Source organism: Cebidichthys violaceus, unplaced genomic scaffold, assembly GCF_023349555.1.
Source record: "Cebidichthys violaceus isolate CVI_PGR_0920_01 unplaced genomic scaffold, fCebVio1.0.p SCAF_20, whole genome shotgun sequence".
Lineage (NCBI taxonomy): Eukaryota > Metazoa > Chordata > Actinopteri > Perciformes > Stichaeidae > Cebidichthys > Cebidichthys violaceus.
The window spans coordinates 4,650,744-4,667,979 of NW_027176373.1; the positions used below are offsets into that span (position 1 = coordinate 4,650,744).

The 17,236-nt window shown below is 40.6% G+C and overlaps 1 protein-coding gene across 1 annotated transcript; it reads right to left on the bottom strand.

The window, feature by feature from the left end:
• Positions 1–337: 337 nt before the first annotated feature.
• On the bottom strand, positions 338–9,499 carry LOC137876302 (transmembrane protein 47-like). Its single transcript, XM_068715758.1, has 3 exons — positions 9,165–9,499; positions 6,687–6,827; positions 338–3,336 (listed from the first exon to the last, which is right to left on the bottom strand). Exons 1-3 carry the CDS (start codon positions 9,379–9,381, stop codon positions 3,155–3,157), a joined length of 540 nt encoding a protein of 179 aa, XP_068571859.1. The 5' UTR covers positions 9,382–9,499; the 3' UTR covers positions 338–3,154.
• Positions 9,500–17,236: the final 7,737 nt, after the last annotated feature.

The window sequence follows — 17,236 nt, forward strand, 5'->3', positions numbered from 1 at the left end:
TGCTGACACAGTAAGAGTTGTGCTAATCCTCTGCGGTAGAAGGAAAAACTGTGGTCATATCCAAAGTATTCAGAGATGAGTGCATGTTTCTGCACAGGTGCAGAATTGTTCTGAAAATGATTCTGCTTGTAAACATGTGTATATCAATAATAGGTTTGTATATACATTTAATATTCATCATTTTGAGTTGGTGTTTCAGGTCAGCCTAACTGAAGTCTGGTGCTTTCATATCCGTATCAGTACAACCTTAAAGGTGACGTGATGCCATTGTTTGAATGCAAGCATAGAGCTTGTTTTCCTGCCTATCTTAGCAAAAAACAACAGATTTGGGACATGATTGATATGATACATACTGTATATATTTTCATTTCATTTTTATATAGAATACAGAAAAGAGTCAAAATAAACACCTCAAAGAAATGTTTTTAGGATACACATTTTCTGTTTAACATGCTGCAGATTGACATCACCCTTCAGTTGAGAAACAGAATCACAACTATTTTGCTCTTGTGATTTATGACGGCTTGCATAGCCTCACCACAGCAAGTATTGTATCATGTTTGCCCATTAGCTGGAAGAAGAAGTTAGACAAACACGATGCTCATGGTGGAGGCAAAAGCAAGCCTGCGTTCCAAAACACATAAACTGCTTTTAGTACATAGTGCAGCTGCCCTTGCAAATTACGTACTGTTGCATGCAGCATGCACTCAATTGGGACATACTACTTTGTCTTAACATTGCACCTCAAACTTTGACCCTTTTTGCTTATTTGTCCGCCAAGCAAATAATTGTGGGTCAGGATAGCCAGAAAAACATGTTGGCTTGCATACTGCAAAATGCGACCGGATGTAGTAGGACATCCTGGCATTTTTTTGACATACTGCATTTGACACACGATATATTGGGACACACTAAATCTTTCTCTGGCATGCTGGCAAGTGAACAGAACAAGATCACAGGGCAAATGAGCAACTGTCACTTCTGTCTTTTGTGAGACATTTTGTTTAAGTGCATATTCCTCTTAACTGTGTAGTGGCAAGTAATGCAAGAAGGGCAGAAACTGTGTGGGTGTTGTGCTGAGATTGAAGACCCACTGGCAGTTTCACCTTTAAAAAGCACAAATAAGTGAGTGAATAATCTAAAACCGTCTTCGGCCAAATAAAAGCAAAGAAAACTTGTTCTGGGAAACACATTTGCATATTATGTGTTTCACCTGGTATGCTGTGGATGTTTGTGTATCCTTTAAGAGAGAGAAAATGTTCTTCTACTGTAGAATAAATGATTTAAATGTCCTGAATCAGTGTTCCTGTACTCTCCACGAAAGTTTAACTCAAGACAACATGCTTTACACGTGTATGGGACAACAAAGTAATGTGATCATGAGTGTGTGTGTAAAGTTGTAGATACTGTATGATGTGCCCTTTTTGACTGCATGTTGTGATACCACGTCACCTTTTTAACACGTGAGTCACATTTGAAAGATTCCCGAGAGGTCACTGCTATTATAAGACAACCACTGGCCCGGCACCTCACACCCTCAACACACCACATAAAACTCTTCACAGGAGCCAAGCGTCATATGGCGGAGTGATTCCGGTTACTTTTCCTTGGAGCTGCTGATTCGGGCGTAAATAATGTCCACAGTTTTCACACCGCAGCAGCTGGGGATATTGTTTATTTGCAGTGGTTCCCTTTCTAGAGACTATTTCACCAGCTGTTGAACTCCGGGGGGTAAAGATAGTGTGAAGAGGGAAACTTCACACCAGGCTGCTCATGTGTGGCAATGCCTTCTGTTTTACACAAAGTAAAAGAGATCTTTTAAAAGTTGCCTTTCATTAGCACACTATGACCAAAACATGAATAAACTACTTACAGCTACCTTTTCATCTGCAAACTAAAAGGGAGGCTTCAAAATAAATAGGAGCTGTAATGTGAATGTTGGCTTGTGAGGACATTTATCCACAACAAGCAAATAATGATAATGCCCCAGATAAATCCATGGACATGATATATCATCCACATGGAAGTTGTAAAGTTTAATTGCAAAAATGTGTGTTTGCAATAAAATATTTTATGTTGCTCATTATGTTTCAACCAAAGTGTCAACTAACTGCAAGCTAACACACTGGGGGTGTGTCTCTTCAAATAGCCTAGGGTGGTTTCCTCTGAGGAATGTGTGCTCTGGAGAATGAAAGTGTTTTGCATTTTTGTCTCATTGCCGTTTGGTCCCAAAAAAAAAAAAAAAAAGAAAAAAAAAAAAAAAAATAGGGTGACACCCCTGATGCTCCCCCTCTTTAGATTCAGTCGGAGGTCAGTTTGTGAGCCGCTGGTGTCAGAGCGGCAGGATGCCAAGTCTTAGTATTGAAAACAACGTTAAATCACACTTCTAACACTACAATTGTTTATTCTGGATTTTCCTTCATGTAGAAATACTTTGTACACATTTACATTTTGAATTTGAGACAGACTAGTGTGAGTTTTCAAACAAACTATAAACACTCGAGAGCTCTAGCATTTATCTAATTTACAATTCTACTATCAGAAGCATGACTAGATATGTTTCAGCTAGAACACACGGAGGGGGAAGTTCAGCTTTTCAATATTTATAAAGTGTGTGCCATAAATACATCAACAACAAGCTTGTCCTCATGAAATGCTAAGAAAAGAATAAAAAAAAAAAAGAAAAAAGGAAACGTGGAGATCAGTCAATCCCTTTAAATGTTCAGTCACTGCACATTCAGGTCTGTGCTCAGAATCTACTGTCCCGCTTCTCTAACAATAGAGATCCAGGTCAACGTGCGGTGGAAACGTCCAGCAGCGGTGGCTCATGCCTGTCCGGAAAGCTCTCTGTGCTTTAGCTCTGCCCGCCTCATCCCTGATACCGGCAGGGCCGAGGGACCTGCTGGCTGCATGGGAGGAGGGGTTCTGGGCGTCCTATTCATAAAAGGCCCTGGCCTAAATTGGGCCTTCACAACCTAAAGTCTAAAAATAACAGAGAGAGCAGGAGAAAGAGAGAGACGGGGTCTGTGCTCGCGTGCAGAGTGAAGAAAAGTAGCACACCTCCTGTATGGGAATTCTGTGTGTGTGTGTGTGTGTGTGTGTGTGTGTGTGTGTGTGTGTGTGTTTTTCCAGTGGCGGCGGTTTGAGAAAGGACTCAGTACATTGCGTCCTCGTATACGTCCGTCCGCAGGCAGAAGAGGATCCCTCCACCCAGCATGAAGATGGTGGCTCCCCAGCCGAGCCCGTAGCCCCAGTTGAACTCGTGATAGGTCTGGAGAACCGTTCCATCGATGAACTTGATCGGGTAGAGGACCAGAGCGCAGGACTGCAGAACCACTAGAACCAAAAGAGTCAAACATACTGTTACAAACACTACTAGACACACACTTATGTTATAAAATACATTTCTGCTATTTCTGTCTCTACATGTTTACTCTTCATCTGTTAAAATGTCAAACTCTCCTTTCATCTTTTCACCTTCTTCACTGCCTTTGTCCAACTCTGAATTTAATGGTTCTTTTTTTCAAGATAAATCCTTCTTTTGAACTTCTTTCTATGTATTCTTTCTGACTTCGCTAGTTTCACACCTAAACACAAAGTAAGTTTGCGCTTTCAGCAATCGCGTTAAGTCCATAACAATGCACTATTCAAGTATAAAACATATGATGTCGGTGGCTTTGCTCCTGTAAAAACACAGATCTGACAGCTAACGAGGCTGCTGAAAAGGCAGAAATGTGACTGTGTCTGGATTTTTTCTTCTTAAAGACGCTGAAGGATAAAGGAGAGAAGGTTTTTCGATGTCTGCAAAGGGAACCGAGAGTCACTGAAGGCAACAAGAGAATGGTTATGTAAAGTGATTAACTTCTTCAAGTCCGTGCTTCTGCTGCTTCATCTCATAAAAATGAGCCGATTTTCTGTGACAAGAATAACAATGAAAAGTTTGAGTGTTTTTAGGGAGTCTGTGGATAAAAACAGGCTTTCGTAATTTGAGGCTTTTAGTACCAAACCTTCCTCGCTGTAGAACGATTTAAATAAATAACAAACAGTATTTAAGAGACTTGAGGAGTAAATTGATTGATTTGTTAAGCTTGATTCCTGTGACGCTTATAAAATAATCGTTTATGAAACAGTAAAATTGTAAAATACATTTAGCCATGGTGCATTTTGTTGAAAGCTTGAAATTAATTTCTTTAGCACTGCTTAATGGAGGACCAACAAGTGATTTAACAGTGTGAGATAAAATTAAGTGCAATAACAAGTTATAAGATGTGTTTTTTCATCAATCATATTTCTATTTCTCACCCAGTCTGACATCTCCACAAAAGATGAAAACATCAAGAGAAACAATCTTTATAACTCTTCTGAAGTGGGTTTCTTGCTCTTCTGAAGTGGCCCGTCTTTGGCCCCCTGACAATGACTTAAACAGCACATTTCTGCACTCAAAAGTAAATCATGTGCATTCCCTTTTTTCTAAAAATTGTCATTCTTCTGACGTTGACATCGCTGAAGGAAAATTACTTTAATGCCTGCATCATCGTGAATCATTTCCCCCTTAAATCATTCAGGACCATGATGAGCTACCGGTGGTAAATGCGTCATTATGAGAGGACGTGCATGTGTGCCATAAAAGGCATGGTCTACTCTCACAGCAGCTACCTTAGCTCCCTTTAGTGCATGCTAGGTGACTCTTGAGGAAGGGACTTTGTGTGACCGCAACTCCGCCTTTCCTTCCTACAGGACGGAGTAGAGGGGCGTACAGGAGGGACGACGGCAGCTCAAGAATGCGCCGTTGTGTTGATGGAGCCCAGACTGAGCGCGCAGCCCGCTGAGGTCATATTTCTGGACAGAAAATAAATACCACACAGCCACGGCCCTGCCAAGGGGCATTTAACAGAGTCCAACTGCTCTGCTGCTGCTGCTGCTGAGGACCGTATGCCTGTAAGGAGACCTTATTCTCGAAAGGCTCTTAAAGCAATTACACACAGGAAAGGATAACGCCGCCTTCCCACGCTTTGCAGTAAATGGCTAACAGTCGAAGGCACAGCCGTTGAGCACACACTGGTCCTTTGTGACTGATGGTTTCAGAGACGGAACTAGAAAAGAATCCCTTGTATTTCCCCTCCAAAGTTAGATGAAACATTTTTGAGAACATTATACTTTATTATCTATCTGATCCGCTTGTTTCAGACATTGAGTCTAATCTATAGAGCTGTTCCCGACCAAAGAAATTCTTTGTCAACTAATCGACAGATCTGTAAAATAGTTTTTCTACAAGGAATCACACAAAGGCACCACATTAAATCTTGTGTTCACCAGAATTGTGCTCATAAGTTTCTTGGAAATAAGTCCTTAAACAAGAAAAAAATATTAAAAAAATAACTGAATGAAAATAAATCTTAGTTGACAAAGAACAAAACGACAAATTAGTCTGCTAATCTACTAAGAGGGGGCAGCACTAAATAAATCTATGAAATGGGCCACATCGAATGGAAAATGATTCTATTTGTATTGACATATTTGGTACAAACAGAAACCTTGGGATCTTATGTGGATTTTAAAACAACATATCTTTCCACACACCATGGGTTTGAAACACTTTGTGGTATATACACTTATTCACTTGCTGAAAGTAAGATGAGAAGATTGATACCGCTCTCCAATGTCTGTATGAAGCTACAGACATCAGCTGGTTAGCTTAGCGTGGCTCAGTCCAAAGGTAACAGACTTCACCTACCAGCACCTCTAAAGCTCACCAATAAACAAGTTATATTTTGTCTCCATCAATGCAAAAACCAAAACTAGCTCTTTCCCCCGTGCTCCCAGTCTTTATGCTAAGCTAAGCTAACAAGCTGCTGGCTGTGGCTTCATTTTGAATGGACGGATATGAAAGTGGAATAAATCTTTTCATTTCCACAAACTCTCACCAAGAAAGCAAATAAGTGAGGAATTTCCAAAATGTCATAACTATTCCTTTAAGTTTAGTCCACGGGCAAGATGTAAAAATGCAGCAGGAGGGGCGTTATTTATGATGCATGACAGAATGTCTGTTTCTTATATAATCTAACTTAATTTTTCAGATCTGGAACTGCACATGAGATAAGTAGCGGTAAGTGGTCAGACTTTCATCACTGCTGTTAAAGTAAATTGAGCACAGGTTATGAGACAGTTATAGTAACGCCTGCATATATGGAACAATGTGTCTTGACTGCTTTGGTTTTAATTATACGTTTCATAAATAGATCCTCCCTCAGCCGTGTCAAAGGACCTTCTCACAAAGCCTGCAGTGCAAACTTGAGGCAGTGCTGGGTGAGGAGTCTGTGCTGGATTTTTTTTTTCCCCTCAGTGACTTCACTTCTGTGGTAAGTCTACAAATTCTGCGGCTGCTTTTTATTTTTTTCCTTGGCTCATGATCCGGCAGCTCCCTAGACTCCACACCACAGAAAGAATGAGCTCAACCAACAGGCCTCATTCAGCTGCTTCTTTCCTTCTGCACCCTTCTACTTGAACAATAAACCCCTGTCTATGGAAATTGTTGTGGTGATTGTATATATGTGCCGTCTTTCTCTTTTCCAAAATGTGCATGATGTGTGGGAACATTGGATAAACATTCGTACAGGGCGGACACACATGTGAATGATTAAAAACTTTTAACGGGGAGACTAATAGAAAGGAAGACGAAGACGTACCTGCAGTGAAGAGCAACACGGCCACGGTGCGGTAGTGGCGCCTCTGTGTCCCCCTGCAGAGGGAAATCAGGGCCACCAGAAAGGCCAGGAGAGTTGCCACAGCACCGGCAACCAGCAGCACCAGGGTGGCAATCTGCCAGTCTGCAGGACGAGACACACGCAGGTTAGAGGGCAGCAACAAAAGCTCGCCTCGCAACGCGGCACTGTTGAATTGAACCGCTGTGTTGACAAACACAAAACAAGAGCTAATCCACACAGAGTGAAGCGAGTGAAGCAGAACGGACTCAGGGCCTGCAGGAGGGACGGGAACCTGATCAGTAACTCTGCCGTCACATTAATCGGATCAAACTAACTAAATGTGCATGTTAATACAAATAATTATAGATTTAGAGGTTTCACGTTTGTACTTCAAACTCTACATCAACAGCCGATGACTTGAAGATGAAGATATTGAAACCACAGCTGCATCCTTCTAGAATACTGTCAGTAATCATCTCCTCGGAGTTTCAGCTTTGCGGCTGCCGGGTCAGCCATGGCGGCTTTTTAACAGCACAATTCTTTTTCTTCTGTTCGTTCCAAACAAACTCCAGTCGCTCCTGGGGGAAAAGTTAAACCCATCACTTCTCCCGAGTCAAATTGTTAATCCTCGGAAAGACCTACACAACATAATATGTCACATTTGAAAAGCCTTTCTGAACTGAGCTTCTATTCAGTAAAGCAGAAATGTATTCAGACGTGCTTTTCCATTCCTGCCTGCATTGTGTTTTTCCGTATTTGATGTCACACTTGTCGGAGGCAGAAGACGGTAACACTCGACTCAAAAGGAGAATTTACATTTGATGAACAATCATCTCTTTCCTCACAGCTCCTGCTTTTATTGACGTCAGGATAGTAAAAAATGTACTTTTCCCAAACCACACATCTGAACTCGATTTGATTCAACCACAGGAAAAAATAATTCTAACATCTTTCCTCCATTATGTGGTTAAAATTCTGGTTTTGTCCAAAAAAACCCACCCTTCTCTTTAAAGAATATTGAACAGTGCACTCTTAATCACAAGTGTATAGAGGCTGTAAGTTATTACACTGTTTTGATCCGCATTATTCTAGTCGCTTGCAATTTATCGTGTCCGCCCGATTACGTCACTCCAAAGACAGACTGAAATTCAAGAATCTTAGGATAAGTATGAGGATGTGTGCATAATAAATCAGCTTTGCCTTTTGGTGAACTGCCCCTTTAACCTCAACACGCCCCTCCACTGTTGCTTTTAATGAGCTCTGCAGACACTCAAAGCAACAAACCCTCCTCCTATTCACCCCAACACATTCCACAATATCAGAGAGCGGTCAGTTACCCCAAAGCTGTGTTTCCCCCCTTGCTGTGCGTGGTGGTGGTAAAACAAAAGAGTCACTCAGGCCCCTTCAAATAAATGAACAGAATTGGCAACAAATGTTAAAAAAAAGCTCAATAAATCTATATTTGATTTTATATGGTTTGCATTTTAGTCTTTTTATCCTCTACTACTAACAGTCCACTGCTGTATGTTTCATAGAGACTACTGTACCCACCACCAGCCAAATGCTGGTAAATCTGGTGCATTTAATGAGGATGTTCTCCCCTGGTGGGGAAAGGAATGGGGCTGGAGGCATAAATACTCCATTCATGTGGCTTCTCTCCTTGACAAAAGGCAACCTGGTGGGTGCAGCCCTGGTGAGGTGGATGATGGAGAAGATGCTGAATGTCTCTCTTCAAAAAAAACCACTCATCTCCTTCTGGTGGTTGGAGTGGGTTAACTCTGTGTGTGCCGTAGGGATTATGCTTCTATGGAAACTGACATTGAATCGACTTAGAAATAGTAATAAAGCATCAATGGAACTAATATAGAATCAACTTTTATATTGGATGCTGATTCACCAGCTTTGTTAACTTAATTATCATTCATAATAACTCTAAAAACACCCTGCCATTTGAACCACCAGCATGGTCATTAAATTCAAACTCATTCTTTCTCGTGAATGAGTCAAACGTTGCTGTAGGAGCTGAGCATCACTGAGTGTTTGACACCACGTCACTGCTCTGGTATGAACAGAGGAAAAAGCACCAGCAGCACTAGAAACCCCTGATCAGCTGCTGCCGAGAGAACAACAAGCCAACTATAACAAACTATTCCTGAGACAGTGTACGTTCATCAAACATTCCTCTTTGTTTATGTCAAACATAGTGATGTGCAGCCTTAATAACAGACCACTGGTAACATGCTATAGTTTGAAACCACCCAGAGTTACTGTTTAAATCACAAAATCGGAGTTTTCCCTAAAAAAAAAAAAGTTCTTTAAATTACTACAACCTTTGCTTTTTTTCTTTCTTCACAATGTCTGGTTATTCTCTCTCCAACAACAACATCCCAACGCCAGGGACAAACACTAATAAACAAACAAATAAACCAAAAGGTGCCAACACAAACACCGTCTACCTACCAGATGTGAGGGTGGAGAAGCAGCTCCACTGAGCCTCCTCCGTCGGATGCCGTGCCTCGGACTGGGAGCAGGACTCCCACAGGGACAGGGAGAAGTGGTCCGCGGTGACCCAGGCTGGGCTCAGCAGAGCAACCACGTCCAAACACAGCGCCAGGAAGACGCACAGCAGAGCGATCAGCTTGAAGGGCCGGAACACATACACCTCGTTCACAGACATCTTCTCACGACACGGTACACCGCCTGCAGGTCAATCACACTGGGAACGAGCTCGCTGGAGGTCCGCGTGCGTCTTCAACCCACCATAGCATTCACTGCTTTGTGTGCGTGTGTGTGTGTGAGTTTGTCCAGCTGGAAAAGTTTAACGGGAGACATCCGGTTGGATTGGGTTTTCAAAATAATCGCACTTCTGTTTGGGACACGTGATAATCACTTCTGAGCTGGGATGAGAAATGTATTATTCTTGTGGCTATCCTATTCCATAACACTATTTTCAAGTACCACTCTTGGACCAATCAATTTAATTGTATTCTGGTTATTATTGCTGACGTAATGCTATTAATCTATTACTCCTCGTTATCATATCTATACCAACGTAAGCCTTTATGTTTTTATCTGACTGCCAAAAATAAAATAAAAAAGGTCCAAAGGAACACAAAACATTGATTTTTACTCCTTTTTTTTTTTTTTTTACAGTCAATTGCTGTTTCATATTATTTCAAAACAAGAGAAACTTAACACTAGCCTACACAAATCAAGAATTATTTCAACCCAATCCCAAATTTAAATGAAATGTGTTGGTCATATTTTCAGTGTTACTGTAAGAGGACATTGGCTGAATGTCAGAGGTCCCGACCTTCGAGGGAAGAAAGCATTATAAAACATACACTTTCAATTCATATAACTTAATATATGTGCTATTTGAGACACGGTAATTTGCTCAGTGTGCTTTTATTTTGAAAGCCAAATTAAGGAAACTAGACTTGTTTTCGCCTTTTGGAGACAGCGTCATCTTTTCAGGAAGTTTAAGGCAGTCAAAAGAAAGTGCTTCCAAGAGTATAAATTCAACAAGGCTGTCCACACACACACACACACACACACACACACACACACACACACACACACACACACACACACACACACACACACACACAGGTTTGTAAGGAGGTGAGGTGATTTAAAAGCAGAGAGGACAGACATTAGTAAACATCAACACCGCAGCAGCAACAATATAAGGATAAGGACATTAAATGCCCTTTAATTGATTATATGAATGCATGTTTTCCCCCCTCAGACTCAAAGGTACCCAAAACCTTTGGGCAATATTTGCATTTATTGCCATATGTACCCTCAGAACAGGTGAGTGACGCTCATTTATGCAGCCAAAAATATTATGCAAATGTATCAAAATTGTTTGAAAAACAAACAGATTTATTATGTTAATATTAATTTCCTTCCATCTCAGTTTAGAATAATGTAGTGTGGGATTAAAGGACTAGTACATATTTTTTTTATATAATATTGATAGCTCTCTGGGGTGGTCCTGAGACATTAGCTCAGTCTTCTATGGACAGAGAATAAGTCTTGCTGTACTGTGGTAACAGTCCAGCAGATGGCAGACATGTGACATTCTGGATGCTAGAACCCACATTATTTCTGCTGTTACTGCTTCTCACCACTAATGCACCACACCTTGTATAATTATTAGTAGCAGATGACATTTTATGGGCAGTAGCAGCTGCAGCATTTATACGGACATATTGACCACAAAAGACATGAATAATCCAGTGCTTGCTGAAAATCGTGGTACAAAATAAGAATAGAGCTGTCTGTCAGCTTCCTGGATTTTTCTTTTAATCCTGTTTTGGCTTCTTCACACAGCCAGTGTGTGGGCCGAGCCCACTGATATTTTTATTTACCTCTTTTGATAACTAAACCTTTGATCCAAGCTCAAACACATGATGAGTTTAATATCTCTCACAAGCAGCTACAGAATTTCTAAACACCTAATAAATCCCCAAAATGAAATGACAAGTATATCATTAGACTAGATTTGTCCCCAATATTGTCTAATATTCATTCAGGTCATATGTTTTGTGAAATATTTCCATCTTGTGGATAACTAAATAATGTATGAATTCTAAAGCAAGACAACAACAACAATGGAGGATGTTTTTTAGTGGAAGTATTACTCGCTAATATATGTGATGGAAACTCTTCACAAGCAGCTAGTAAACTCATAAAATAGTGACATATATAAAGTTCTGGCTTTGATTAATGATCTTATTAATAACACAAGCAAAGTTCAGCAAATGTGGATAATCAGATGGAAGTCAGACAATCCAAATCTTTTACCTATAATCACTTAGGTTCAGGAGAAGATAACCTATCTTAATTATAAGACTGTCTGTCTAACATGGTGAGCTTATCAAGTTTTTTTTACGTGGTTGCAGTCAGTTACTCATCCGCTCCTTGATTTTTCAGAGTGGAGATGATAAAACTTCCTATTTACCAAATCCAGTAAGATTTGTCAAGATTAAAGGAACATTTATCAGCATAAGTAGAGACAAACACCATATCTTCTAGATGTGCTTGTGTGACCTTCTTCACACGTTTTTGGTTGAGTGATTTATTGACCAGCTGTCATGCGTCTGTCTCGTGATGATAACACGCTAATGAGCAGAAACCAGTTTACTGTATGTGAGCTATTGTTTTTTCTAAATATATCTGCTTCAGTCCGTATTAAGTATAGAAAATGTGTATTGCATAGTTGCAAGTTTCATTGATTTTTTGTGGTATATTAGATTTTTTTTTACCAACAAGCTTATTTACCTGTGGCCTGTTCTGGGAGATTAATGTTGTGTTGAGGTTCATGTTTCTGTAGATACTGTCTTTTTCCTTTCTTCCTAATTTTTCTAACTTAATAAATACATAGTACAAATAGAAATACACAATTACTGGTGCTATACAACCCCTCTGTTTGTGTGTACAAGAGGAACTTTCATAGCATTTGTGTAGCAATCAAAAATGAATTCAGTAACTGATTCATATAAAAACATAATGGATTTTGACTTAAAGCTATTCAGTTCTGAGTATTTGCTCTCCAAATAAAGTTATCTAGTGTAAAGTACAAACAAAGCAGATTTGAGTGCTTTGAATTGCACCTCTGCTGCCTTCTTGCCCGGTGTATTTTAATTCTACCCCTCTCATTGATTAGAGGTTTTCAGTGTGTCTGACATAATGAGAGTTCGAGACTAATGCCACCCTTCTCAGTCCTAATGGTGCTGCCAGGCTGCCAGCAGGCCATCTGAGAATCTAGTATTAGGCGTATCCACGGACAGAGCATTGCTCATTTCTTCTAAATGCCCCTCCTCCCCGACAGAACAGGCAGAGCGCTCTGTCATCCTCCTCCAAAAGCCCCTCATTAGAAAATCTGCCGAGCAGACAAAGCTACTTGAGACGGCACAATGGTGACTCCCCGCATGGTGATCTGAAAGAGCATGAAGGGAATCAGGGTCGTGTTTTACTTTTTTTTTATCCTCTCTCCCTAATTCTGAGTTATCCACGAAGCCACCCATCTACAAACCTGTTTAGTTTCATCCACCATGTTTTTAGATATTCAGACTCCAACATGCCAACACAGGGACTCACGTTTACTCTGTGATGAAGAGAATAGACGAAAGTACACAAAACTCAACAAACGTGATGATGACACACATCTGTGATTCAGCATACTTCATGGTGTTGATGAAGGACATATTGGGTCTCTGAGAAAGAAAAAGCTTCTTCACCAACTACTCATCAGATGACGTCATCGTCTATTGCTCATCACAGTCTTCCTGGAGTGGCTGCAGCTGACTAGTCTCAGAATAAGCCTCTCAAGGCTTTTCCGGCTGTGAGTAAGCTTCCATGGAAACCGATGAGGCTTTGTTTAACGATGCCGTCTGTACTACAGAGGTCTGTCCTGCTCAGCTTCCTCTCTTTACTGTAACAAAAACATCACACCATCACGAGTCATGCCGTGGTCAGACTGTGTGAACAGATGTATCTACTTAAAAAAAAACCAACATGCTCTCATTCCAACTTGTCACATACCGACGCTTTGTCAGACATACTTAGCGTCACTTTCTAGCCAAGCGCATGTTTTATACAACAGTTCATTTTTATCTAAAGTAACCAAGTTTTCTTCCCCTCTGATGGCTCAATAAGAGCCACTGAAGCATTCATTTTCTCTGGACTGGTTGTTTAGCTCATCACTGTCTCTCCTAGTTTAACCCGATGGCTCATCACTAATGACACATATCACATGTATCTGTGTCTCCTGAGCAACGTAGTCACCAGAGCACACAGGGTTTGCTCAAAGTCCCCTTGAAACCTCAACCTGTTCAATATTTCGTCATGACAGTTGCATTTTTGTCCCCTTTCGGCGAGTATTTCAAGTCAGTCCAGCATACAAGTGCTTCTCAGAGCAGCTGAGGTTTGAAGTGCCTTGCTCAAGGTCATGTTGACTGATACCGTTGAAGGAGGCGACGGAGCGTCTCCTTTGTTTCCTGCGTCCTGATTTAGCAGCTTGCCAGGGGATTTAAACTGATAGCTTTTCAGTTTCCAGTCTATCCTCAAGACTACTGCGGCTGCGATGACTCTGCAAAATGTTGAGACGGGTTGTAAGAAGGGCAGCGATAGATTCATTTGGACTGCTGAGATGAAGGCTTTCTCATGGCATCATCATCATCATCATCACCGTGTCATCATTTTGTGATTTCAACTTACAACAAGTTGGAAAAGACAGCAATCAGGGTCATGAATATAATTAATATGCTGTTTTTGTTATATTTTCATCAATTGGATTACATGTTTTAAGTGAGACCATCTCAATACTTTGATATTGGACAATGATGGAGTCACATTGTGTGTCAGAACAACAAAGAACAAAGGCATTTTGCAGGGACCGCTGCAACTCTACTATACCTCAGATACAGAATGATAAATATGGGTTTCATTTGTGTTGAGGGGAGACACATGCAAATCCTAAATTTTCATGCACTTGTCAATTTTGAGATTTTGGGCTATTTTGCTCTCATAGGGGTTTGTTCATGTATCATTCATAGCCTGATTCATAGAACATTGTATTCCTAAAAACATTTTTATGGCTGTTGACAATATTTTCTGATTAATGGAATGATACAAAGAGACATCTAACATTGCCCTCAGTAAAAAAACCTTTGATTCTAATATGTAAACCAAATTAAACAACTTTAAACCTGCAACCAATGCTCACATTTCTGTTCTGGAATTGGATGCAATGTAGCACATATTTAAAATTTCAGAAAACTTGTGCAAAACTGGGCAAGTTTCATGAGGTTTCATTTTTTTGACTCAATGAAAAGACTCCAGTGTTTGTGTTGTAAATGCAAAGCTCTGCTTGGCTTCACAGTCCCTCTGCAGTCCCACTGTGTTCGTGGATGTCCACCTGTCTCTCAGTGGTTGGACCGCTCTGGGCCTGTCTGCCAGCTTGCAGACATCTGTTTACTTCCTCCTCCATCAGTCGTCATGGTTGCAACCGCCCCCACAATCGCCACCAGACCCCTCCCCTCGCCTCCCGTCGCCGTCCGGCCTTCTCCACCCCTCTCTCGTGTTTCCCCCAGACACCAGCTGTGAACCACTTATGCTTATCCTGCAGTCAACCTCATTCAGCCTTGTCATATCGACGGCCAGCACAGCACTCTTTCTGTCCTTTGCTGTTTGTTCTGACGCACAAACACTTTATTCAAATATGCACACCGAAGCTGGCTATAAAAACTAATTAGGTAGATTAATGAATACATCCATTGTATGTGTTTACTACACGGCAGGAAATGGCCTCCAGACCTACGACACACGTGATCCTTCTAACTTCTAACATAAAAAATGTACATGTCACTTTTAGCACATTATTTATCATGTGCCTGTTGCACTGGAACCTCTGGTTGACCTGACCAGCATGACGTAAGCTGCAGGCTATAAATCTGTTGTTGGATTCAGTACATTCAATTTTAAGAGCTGTCCATTAGTCATTACTAACAGGAAGGACACGTTTCATCGTGCATCAAGTTGTAACATATAAGTTCAATCAATCCTGGGTTTTCAGATGCACAGTATCCATACTGTATACGTACACATGCTATGTATGTATGCCTAATGTGAAAAGAATAAGAAGTTCCTTCAGGCAATTTAAAGATGAATGCCGACAAATTAAAGTTCTGAAGTGCTGAAATTATTAAAATCAATAAAAATAAAAAAATGACCTCAACCTTCATGCATCATATGGCATGGTAGCACTGTTTCACAGTCAGAGAAATGCTTCTGACGTGTTATATGAAGAGTTTTGTAGTGAAACAAGGAATTATGTGACCAGATTTGAAAAGTCACATGTTCACTTGTGGCATGAAATACAGTGTGAAAAAAGAATTTGACCAAGAGCCAGATCTGCTCCTCCTGTGCCCCTAACCTGATAAACTACCTCCTGCATTGACACGTTCTTGGCTCTCCCCTGTCTCTGAAAGTGGGCAGTGGACAGCAGCCCTTGGGGAGCTCACTGAGGGAGGTGCGGAGCAGCCAGTGATCAGAGTGAATTAGAGTTATGCGTGACATGCAAAGGAGAGGCTCCAGAATGTGACAACAGCTGAGTTTTAAAGTGAAGCTTTTCCGCCTGAGGGGAGAGGAATAGACGACAAAGAGAGCGCGGCCTGCTGTGAAAAGAGTCAACTCCTTTTGTTGGCTTTCTAAAAACTGAACTCTTATCCATTGGTCCTCTCGTTTAATGCGGTGGGCCACTCGGTGATGTCTTTGGCATCAAAGCAGAGCAATTAATGAACGCGACGGTATGAATCATTTTTGCTGGCCTTAATCCAAGCCTTTGTTAATATCCTCACACCCTCAACAGGTGAATTATCATGTGCAGCTATGTAGATAATGGATAGAAAAGAGACCTACTTCCCAAATGTCTTCTTATGTGTTTGTGTTGTTATATTGTGTAGACTAAATTATTTTAAATAAGGGTATAAAGAAGGCAACTTTCAAGTCAAGAAAACCAGCGTTTACATAAACTGTGCTTATTTGCATTAATATAATGAAAACGAATAAATTGTTTGCACTGTTGGACACTTTCTTATTGCCATTATCTTTATTTATCTATATATTAAAAACCTTTTCCTTTCCAGCTTGTTGGGACTCATTTATTTAACTCGTACTTTCATCTTCCGTTTTAAAGTCAGTGAGCACACATTAGACCAAAGAAACTTCATGGAACTTTATTGTATTGTGGCCCAGTTTTGAGGCCCAGTACTGTTCAAGGAATATCATAACAATAGAGTTAATTTGTTTGGGGATTTCTTGCCACACTTTAGCCTGTTGGGAATATCATGTGACGCCTCTGAAACTCTACGTCTCACCTTTCCTGGATGTATGTTACTGCCCATAGAGTCAACACTGTGCCGACAGAGCTGTCACAAAGCCTTTTTATTCAAGTCGGTTACATAGCTACGAGGTTGAGACCAGTTTACATCCAAAAGCTTGTGATTTAATAAGAAATAATGACCAATGTGGGTTGTTTAATGACATGGTGTTTTGGTTTCTGCAGTTTGACAGTTACTTTTCCCTGCGTGATATCTTTAAAGGAACCACACAGCCTTATCCACACAGAAACATATGCATCTATAATAGTAACTGTGCATAAGTTCATGCAAAATCAACCACAAACATTTGTTCTATTGGCCTTTAGGGATCGGCTGCCATTCCCATCAGCAGATATTTTATTATTACCGTCATAATTAAGTGCAAACATGTAAAATCACTTCTTGAAAAGTATAATACAATGACTTTTTTCCCTTTGATGCACTTTTCTTTTGAAGCTGTGTGACATATTTTCAGACTACAGTGCAGGTGCTCTGTCAAAAGCAAAAATAAGAAAGTAGGCTGAATGTGTCACACAGAACGTGAGCGATCTTATGTTTAATCATAAACAGACAAAAACATTGTTTTTCATGCACTAGTCTTTCCAGATTCAATTATATCTATATTTTGAAGGTTTTTGCAGA